This window comes from Montipora capricornis, chromosome 4, assembly GCF_036669925.1.
Source record: "Montipora capricornis isolate CH-2021 chromosome 4, ASM3666992v2, whole genome shotgun sequence".
NCBI classification, from domain to species: domain Eukaryota; kingdom Metazoa; phylum Cnidaria; class Anthozoa; order Scleractinia; family Acroporidae; genus Montipora; species Montipora capricornis.
This window is the reverse complement of record NC_090886.1, coordinates 5,862,720-5,872,719: the sequence shown is the minus strand read 5'-3', so window position 1 is coordinate 5,872,719 and position 10,000 is coordinate 5,862,720. Positions and strand designations below refer to the sequence as shown.

Sequence of the window (10,000 nt, the reverse complement as noted above, 5' to 3'; positions counted from 1 at the left end):
CTGGAAAAGGAGGATTAAGTCTTCAGCTGGGGACATGCGCATTAGGTTGAGAGATCAAGTTTTTTCAAGTGAGCGTGCACACAACAAAAAACTCGAACTCCACTCTAAAAGTCTCGAAGATCGCTGTGTTGAGCAAGATTGTCTGACGGTCAGCTAAAACCACTGGTACAACAAAAATTGTTGTTTCTAAAGAAACTGTAGTGCTGCGTCGGTGGGAGATTGAAACAGAAATTTATTTTATCAAACGAGCGTTAGCCCTTCGTCGGAGCGACGAAGGGCTAACGCTCGAAACGTCAGGTTTTCAAATCTTTCACGGTGGCTATTTGACCTTTATCAACTCGTTTGATAAAATAAATTTCTGTTCTAAAACCACTGGTAGTCTAGTGAGGTTAAGTTGACAGAGTTCCCCGGTAGGCTCAGTTGGTGGAGCATCGGGTTGCCATGTGGGACGTCGTCAGTTCGACTTCGGCCGGACCAACACTCAGAGTCTTAAATAACTGAGGAGGAAGTCCTGACTTTGGAATTACATCCGCAAATGGTTAGACTTTCAGGTCTTCTCGGATGAGGACTATAAACCGAAGGCCTCGCCTAAAATCTCTTCAATGTTCATAAAATCTGTGGGACATTAAAGATCCCACACACTATTCGAAAAGAGTAGGGCATGTAGTTCCCGGTGTTGTGCTCTGGTCTGGTCCGATTGAGGACCACAAGTTCATTAGCCTTCGGCTATTATGAGGTACCCTCACAAAATATAGACTGTAAACGCTCCACTCAATTCTGACGGTAAACATCCACACCTAACTGCAAATAATAGCTACCCATCCTAAAAAAATAATGCTTGAACCACATTCACACTAATAAGTTTTAAAAGTTCGCCGTTTTCATTTCGGCGAAACCGAAACAAAATACTTTTTTGTCCACACAGCGTTTTCGTATCATTACCTACTATCCGTACTAAAACACTCAAAAAGGACAAAACTGATCGTAAAATTCTCCAACGCTTTTTATATATATCATCGTTTTTAAAAGTCTCTGTTTTCACCTATCCACGCTTAAATGTTTTTCACAACATGACGTCTCCGTTTTCGCATGTTCACACTAAAAGTAGAGCGATTTTAAAAGAACGCGTTTTCAAAATCCTTTGTATTCAGGCGTTTGATTCTGCAAGAGTAAAAAAGAGTAAACGTCTTTAAGACAACGCTTTACTGTGCTTGGCACTCAAGCTTTTAATTTTTTAACTTGGCGCATACGTGTTTCATAAGAAACACCTGCAAACACTCGCACGGTCACTCGAGACCTGTTTGAAGACCAAGCGTTTGTTTAAACTAATTGTTCCGACTAGTGTGAACGCGACGGTTTAAGACACTAAGGTATATTTCGTGACTTACCGTCGCTTTGGATTTCAACCGTAGAGGGGCGCGTTAAAGTCAGCTTATCATAGATTAATTTTACAACGACACCTTTGTCCACACCATCCAATGACTGTTAAGAGATCAAAAAAGAGTTTTTTGGTTAAAAAATATTTCACTAACTCGATCACACGCCATGTTTTTCACAGAAACAAAAGTACTATTTACAACCGAATAAAATTCAATTCCGTAGGAATAGGTTGGGGAAACCAGTCTTAGCCTCAGTGACGTCATGCGTTACACTTCACAGAGAAAAATTGCTGCAACCTCGTTCCCAGGGTCGTCTCTCCTCCTCTTCCGAGAAAGTACCCTGGTTGTGACTGGTCACTTGCCTAGGAGAACAAATGAAGTGCGCGCGGAGGGTGGGTCCTCGACTTAATTTTGTCCATAGTATTCAGGTTTATCTAGGGGAGGGCGAAACAGATCGTAAGTAATTAGCGAATTGCTTTGGTTTTTCATTACTTCACTCAATGATTGGTTTAAAGTTCTCGCACAACTTTTTCGACAAATCAGAAGTGAAACCAAAACCAATCGTGGCTCGCGCGTGCACATTTTCCCGCGCTTTGTGTCCGCTACGTGTAAATATTTCGAGTTTTGATTGGTTTACCGGATTAGCTCCGTACTTTTTGATTGGCCAAAGTAATTAATTTGGTTTTGGTTTTACGACACTCGATTGAAACTCGCTCTATGTAAGGACAAATGTAGAGTCACTCCTTCCAACAGGATACGGAAGATAATAGCCATTTCCGAGTTCATGTCTTCCTCCTCTTCAAAGCGAGTCTAAGTGCGAAGTTTTTCTTATGAAAATTAGTTTCCATTCATATGTAAAGTAGAACTAATTAACATCACAAAAACTTCGCACTTAGACTCGCTTTGAAGAGGAGGCAGACGTGAACTCGGAAATGGGCTATTACTTTGTTTGAGATTAATTGAAATTCTCACGCCACGCGATGTTTAATTTCCATTCTCTGCTGAGCTCAGGAGATGAGTCCAGTGGAGATAAAAATAACTATCATGCACCTCCATTTATTTTCTAGAATCTACAAATTCTCGAAGACACGTGACCAGCTGCAACCAGGGTACTCTCTCGAGGGAGGAAGAGAGAGAACCCTGGGAACGAGGTTGAATTTGATGACGTCATTAATTTTTGCTTGTAGGGGCCGAGGCAGGCCGAGGCATCATATTAAATCCGTTGTAGACAAAGTTGCTTCAAAAGTTGAAAGAACTTGATTATATGTAAAATTTTGAAAGCAACTGTCCTTCAAGATCATCTGATACTGTAAGGCAGTATGAAAGAAATCATTTTAATTTAATAGTATTGCACATACTTGCTAAATTGCGACGAGTAACGGTTCTAGAAAAACACCACAGCGAAGCCACGACACATCACAATTAATCAAGATGGCTGTGCCCGGGAAATGCAAAGTCGCTTTAATATTGAGATTCTTTACTTTGTTTATTTAGAGGTGTTTATTGTAAAGTTGCTTTCTATAAGTATTGCCGGGAGGGGGGGGGGGGGGGGTGTTGTGTAAATAAGAGATTTTTGTTGAAGATTCTGTTACAAACAACCGTCAAACAACATGTTACCTTTGTTTTAAACTGAACATAATCATGAGCAGGACTGCAGGATATTTCATCTTCCAATTTTTCTTTGTATTGCTCTTGGCAAAGCTGAACCTACAGGCACAATTGACAATATGATCTTACTGGAGCCGCTACGCCACTTAGTCCAATCTCAACCCCCTTCTGGTTGGTTTTCGTGAAGAGCAATGAAAAGCTTCCCTGTTTGGTGCATTCATGTTGACACGAGGAGTGAGCAGGCGCCGTAAGGTTCAAGCCAAAGAAACCCTACGGCGTATGTTCTCCTACATTTCCCAGACCCTCGGGTCATGCGCAGACATAAGATCCGAGGCTTTGGTGACGAGAATGTTTTTAGTCGTCTTGTCTTCTACTCATGCGCAGACTTTCTTTTTATCACTTATAAAAGAAAGTAAAGAAACCGAAGTATAGAGTATTTTCTTTTAAAATCGGACATGCTTATGCTTGCATGCGCATGCATTTTTAATGAACAGGATAATGGATCAAATATCTCGAGTATTTTCACATGATATGCATTGGGAAACAAACAGAAAGGGTGACCCAGGGGATAGGGTGCTTGCCCTGAGATCTCGAGATCCCGGGTTCAAGAAGCACTCTGGCCACTATTTCAATTTGAACCTGGTAACCTCTGCTTCAACTTTTCGGCTGCACTTGTAAATAGCCAGCTAGGGTTTTCATGGGTTTTTTCCTCCGCAACATAGTTGGTTAATCTTGTCAGTTTCTTTTCAAAATTTACCTGCTCTCGTCTTGCCACATAAGCATTAAGGTGCTCTGATATCACCATGAAGAACTTCTAAAAAAATAAGAACGACCCTCGAAGTTAGAGAGGCAGAGATGCCATCGTTGCAAGAGTGCGTCAACTTCTCGGTCTACGGTAAAACCTGACTTAATTATTAGAGTGTAATGTCAAGTGCTAGTTTTCTATCCATATGAACCATGTAAGCGTTAGCCTTACTAATGGAAATGGGGCCCACACAAGGACAGAGAAAAACTCTGACCAGGATGGGAATTGAACCCACGACCTTCTTGTTAGATCACCGCTGCTCTACCAACTGAGCAACAAGGTCAGACGGGAGCAGGTCGTGGGATTTAAGATTTCAACGTCACGGCAATGATGCACTTGCGTTTGGAGTACACGTTTGAACAATGCTTAAATCTTCGACTGCAAAATATACTTCCGAGACAGACATCTTCAAACGAAAATGCTGCAGGTGTTTAATCGAGACATGGACCTGAAATTCGTACTCTAGAGGGACCAACCGTTCTTTTCCCTTTTCCTGGTTGATTCCTTAAGCGCTTTCCTTTTGAATGGGAAAAAAGCAGTCGTTCCGGTGGGACAACAAATGGAACAGTCCTTCCAACTGGAATTTTTTTCAGACAAAAAAGAATAACTTCACACGTACTCCTTTTTGCCGTTTTCACCGAAATGACCAGTTTATCGCTGAACCATTTGCTTCATGATGGAAAACCGTGCTCTGTTGATGGAATGCAGTACCGAACCATTAAGCCGAAACTTTTACCAGTTTTCTAACCAATTGGAGGTTGCCTTTTCATTGTGGAAAATTTGTACCGTTCCATTTGGCGAAATTCCCACAGATTTTAACCTTTCAATTGGAAAGCGCTCCTTAGTCCTAGAACCGTTTTCGATTCAGTCCTCGCGGTTTAGAGAGACAACAGGCCCCAATTTGCATGACCGTATCACGTGACCTTGTCAATCATAAAAAAATGATCATGGTACAAAATAGATGCAAGAAATGGAAAGAGTGTGATGAAGTTAGTCAGAACGTCAAATTTTAGGCCACAATGTTGAGTGCAATCGAGAGCGGTTGTGGTGCAAACGGTTGATCCCAACAAGACACCAACATGTGATTAGAGAAGGTGTGCGGGCCACGAATTCAGAGGTTTCTGTACTGAGCGAGCCCAAGGTGCGTGCGTTTCACTTTGAGTTGGCGGCCTTGTTGTTGAGAGGTCTGGAGAGCTTGTTATAATTATTTTTGCTTTTTAGAGAAGTGCTTGTTAGAGGGGACGGCGTCTTCACCTTTGCGTGAAAAATGAACTGAAGGGACACTGTTCGCGAGAAAATAAAGTGATCAAATCTCCGCAATGATACGTTAAAAGTTAACAAACATATATACCTTAATATCAGTGTTTAGGTATCTCTGGCTGATAGTATCAATGGGAATGAAGTACGGTACTGTGTGTTTGTTGATCTAAACAAAAGAAAGAAAAACTAATTTCACATGATTCATTTAAAAAATGGATGGTTCAGTTGTCTTGATCATCATTGTCTTCGTCATCGACATCGTCGTCGACGTCGGTGTCAGATCGTCGGCGTCATCGTCACTAGGGAGCTTTAGCAACGACAACGGCGACGGCAACGAAAACGTCACAAATTTGCATATTTAGTAGGCAAAAACAATAGCTTTGCACGCTCCGCACGTGCGTTTTTCACTTTTGTCCATTTCTTTGCCGTCGTCAGCAAAACAACAACGTGAAATAGCCAAATTTGAGGTTTTATGGAGGACGTCAGCACTTGAGGATATATTTTCATTTTCTCTCCTAAATTAAACGCCGCTCGTAACGGTTTCATTCCTGCTACACCTTTGTCATATTAAAAAGCTTGGAATAGTCTCAAAGTGATCGCAATAACGCGAATTTATGTTTTTAGATGACGTTCTCGTTACCGTTCCCGTCGTCGTTGCTAAAGCTCCCCACTGTCATCATCGTTGACATTAGGGAATTTAAGAAACGACGACGACTACGGCTACGACTACGACAACGCCACAAAGCAATAATATCATTGGTTAAAAGAGCATAAATAGCAAGTATTTTTGCGGTCCTCTGCATAACGACGACGTGAAATCACCAAATTTGTGGTTTTGACGACAACGTAAGCATGCAACAGAGAATCTTTCATTCTCTATTTTAACTTTGAAACCGCTCGTACCGATTTATTTTTAGGATACTTTGCCCACAATGTACGACGCGAACTAGACTGAATAATCGCGAAAGACTTATGATAGAGCCAAGTTATATTTTGAGGTGAAGTTTTCGTCGACCGTCGCCGTCGTAGATCTTAAATTCCCTATCATCATTGTCCACGTCATCCTCGTCATCATCGCCATCTTTCAAAATCATGAATGTGTTTAACCTAAAATAATAGGGCGCTTAATTTAAAGGGGCACTGTCAAGCTAAATTCGCTGCTTTTAGGTCAACATTTAAATTAGTACTTTAGCTCACACGTAGATCACTCCTGACAACCCACTGACAAGATATTAAATATATTTATGGCACAAAGAGCTATTCGTATTGAATATTAATTTTTGGCGACCTTCTCAAGACGCCGTCTCCAAACTTGAAAAAAATTGGCCAATTTGTTTCAAGTTTCAATGCATTTACATCCTCTCCATCCTTGGCTGCAAACAAGAAAGAAAAGCTTCAGTGCAGTTTAATGGTTATTGGCAACAAAACTACAGCATTATTTTTTGGTGTTCAATGATGCTAAGACGTCTTTTCGTGTTTTGAAGTTTGACTAAAATAGCGTTACACTGCCCCATTAAGCACCCCACGTCTTTGAGATGCGGACGGCAACCGGAAGTGAGCATTTCGCATGCCAGAACAATAGTGTCTACCGGATTTTTAAACTAATCATCTCTAATGTAAAATGTGGGTGTGTGAAGACAAGTTAAAGGGAAAACAGCACACTTCCGGTTGCCATCTTCTTCTCAAGAAACGTTGCTCGCTTAAGCTCCCGTCAACGAAAACGTCATTTTGAAATTTAACTTTCCGTTTTGACGACAACGTGAGCATACTACATTAAATCGTTCTTTTTCAATCTTCACTTTAAAGTGCCTATTATCTCAACTCAATTTTCCACTTTATTTATTCTCCGATATCGTCCAAAATACATCGTGTTGTTTTTAAAACCTTTTGATTGAAAATTCACTTTTTTTTTGGCTTGGAAAACGGGACGAGTGGTCACACTTCGATCTATAACCGAGCAATGAAGGGGAATAGGTTCTATACCGGGTGTGGGCGAATCATCTTCAGTGTGGGCGAAACCCCTTGACTGTGGGCGAAACGTATGGATACCATTAATTTGCATCGCTCTTTTCAAAGAACTATCTCAATGCAAAGCGGTCTGTGACGTCAACCAGGTGTTAAACCTAGTCCCCTTCATTGCTCAGTTTTGGATCAAAGTATGACCACTTTTTCCGTCTTTGAAAGCCAATAAAAAAGTAAAATTTCAATCAAAAGGTTCTAAAAACAACACGATGTATTTGGGGCGATTTCGGAGAATAAATAAAGTAGGACAGTGTGTTGAGGTGATAGGCAATTTAAAATTGTCCCTGCTTATCCACTTATGTCTTGATCATTTGCCGATATTGTACGATGGGATAACACCAAAATACTTCAACAGGAAACGTTTTCAATGATGTTTCTGTTGTTGTAACTTTATTACAAATTACATATTACACAGTAGCTCTCTGAACCGGTGTCAACTGACCTTCAGCTCGTTATCTTCCAAGTCGACTTCAATGTAATACGGTTCATGATATCTGGCTGTTATTAAAAGATAATCATATCTTAGCTCTTTCAATCAATTTTTTATCAATGATGATGATTAGTACAACAAGAGCAATGGCAGACCAATGATGAGCCTATCTCCCAACAGAGACCTTTTCAGAACAGTTAAACGCTTTGTTTAGTAAGTAAACGCTCGTTATTTTTAATGACGTTAGCCCCTAATACTGCAGTCAACGATGAAATGATATATGAAATGGATCATATATGAACTGCGGATATGAAATCAAATGAAGCTGTGATCTTCGCAGTTACGAATGCAATTTCTGCTATTGCGTAAAGAAGGCAGAAAAATTCAGGACTTCAACAGGGTTTGAACCCGTGACCTGGCGATACCGGTGCGACACTCTAACCAACTGAGCTATGAAGCCACTGACGTTGGGAGCTGGTCGTTTGTGGGTTCTAATGTTCCCGTGAGGAATGAATCAACGATGAAATTATAATTATATGAAATTGATCACGGGTTCAAACCCCGTTGAAGTCCTGAATTTTTCAGGCTTCTTTACGCAATTGCAAAAATTGCGTTCATAACTGCGAAGATCACAGCTTCACTTGATAATACTGCAGTGCTTCAACACTGATAAACTTGTGGCTCTCAGAATTCAAACCAGACCACAATGTTCACAGGGGTGGCACAGTGGTGAGAGCAATCGCCTCCCATCAATGTGGCCCGGGTTCGATTCCCAGACTCGGCGTCATATGCGGCTTGAGTTTCTTGGTTCTCTACTCTGCACCGAGAGGTTTTCTCCGGGTACTCCGGTTTTCCCCTCTCCTAAAAAGCTAACATTTGACTTCATTTGCGTTTACAGTGTCCCCAATTAGTGCTCGAGTGCTAGAACAACTAGACACTTTTATAAAGTTCCTTTCCTTTCCTTTCGTTTTCCGCAACTCCGAGCCCTGCTCTTTCTGAATAGTATGTGGGATCTTTAACGCCCCACAGAGTTTACAAATAAGGGTTGTGAGACGGAGCCTACAGTTTGTAGTCCTTTTACGAGAAGGTTTGAAAGTCTAACCATTTGAGGATGCAATTACAAAGGTTGCATTTTCTCCTCAGTTATATAAAGAGTGTTGGTCCGGCCAAAGATGAACTCACGACCTCCCGAAGAGCAGTCCGATGCTAAAGAGACTGAGCCCAACGGCTGGCGGGCGAACCCTTTTCTCTTGTTAAGAGTGACTGTGGATTGTATTGCTAAAGATAAGATTGTTTTAAAGGTAGGCACTTGAAGAGTGCATATTGGAAGGGTGTGGTTTGATAGAGCCAATGCGATTTGTCTGAAAGAGTGACTCACTATGGAAAATGAGCTCTCAGCTAATGTTGAAGACATTGAAGTGAAAATCAGTGAGAAATGATCCTTCCACTTATCTGGACAATTGAAGCAATATATATTATTGTCTTAAAATTATGACACCTGAACAATTAAGGTGGCTCCAGCGGGATTCAAAGCCATGACCTCTGTGATTCTGGTGTAATACTCAACCAACTGAGCTATGAAGGCACACAGTTGGGAGAAGGAAAATTTGTTGGGCTCAAATGTGTTCCCGTTAAAGGACTTGATGAAAGAAATGTTTACGTCTTCTCAGATAAGGACCGTAAACCGTAGGGCCGGCCACACAACCCTTGTTCATACACCTCTGTACGACAATTTGCTTCTCGTGTTTCCACACCAATTTGTGTTGTTACCATGAAAGTAGGAGCCTTTAAATTGGAGTACCAGTACATGAATAACCGGAATTTTTTGGTTTTTTTGTTCTTTATGGTTTTGTTGTGACGACATGACATTGTATTTGGTTGGAATTTTTTTTGAAATGTGCATGTTTAAATCTTTTTTTCATACTACTACTGGTACTCCAATCTAAAAGTCACAAATTCCATTCATCATTTAATTTTTACCTTTCTCATTTGACAAAATAAAAAGCTCAATTTATTACCAAATAACAAAAAATTACCTCTTTCTTAAACTTCTAACTTACCATTAAAGAAAGTTTCACATCTAAAACAAGTCCTTTTGGCTCCTTGCAAAGCAACAGAGATTCCAGTCAGCCTGTAAGCATCACACAGATCAACCAGCTGAAAGGACAGAAGCACAGGTTTAAAAGCAAGTTTAACTTGCCACTTGAATCATGAACCAAGAGAAGTAGGTGTACCATTCAGTCAATGTAGTGACCTGGAATGACTCATTATTATTGTAAATACACAGAGCCTACTGTAATGTCTTTTTTTCTCTCAATGCTGTTATTTTTTAGTCAAAAACGTTTGACTGAAATGATAAAAATTATTATATGAAATGAATCATCTATTGAACTGCAGATATGAAATCAAGTGAGGGTATGATCCTTAGTTATGAACGCAATTTTAACAATTGGGCGGCGATTGGCTTGAAAAATTCAGGACTTCAATGGGATTTGA

The 10,000-nt window shown here is 40.6% G+C and overlaps 1 protein-coding gene across 3 annotated transcripts in view; it reads right to left on the bottom strand.

The window, feature by feature from the left end:
- LOC138045349 (centromere protein O-like) overlaps window positions 1-10,000 on the bottom strand; it is an 18,304-nt gene that overhangs the window by 1,455 nt on the left and 6,849 nt on the right. For 2 of the 3 annotated variants that reach the window (XM_068891807.1, XM_068891809.1), the window contains 6 exons: window positions 9,565-9,661; window positions 7,517-7,572; window positions 5,144-5,218; window positions 3,745-3,801; window positions 2,997-3,086; window positions 1,389-1,482 (listed from right to left, as the gene is read on the bottom strand). In XM_068891807.1, the coding sequence (XP_068747908.1) occupies window positions 1,389-1,482; window positions 2,997-3,086; window positions 3,745-3,801; window positions 5,144-5,218; window positions 7,517-7,572; window positions 9,565-9,661 (469 nt within the window). Of the gene's footprint in view, window positions 1-984; window positions 1,162-1,388; window positions 1,483-2,996; window positions 3,087-3,744; window positions 3,802-5,143; window positions 5,219-7,516; window positions 7,573-9,564; window positions 9,662-10,000 lie in introns of those variants that run through there. The other variant, XM_068891808.1, reaches the window with a different exon arrangement.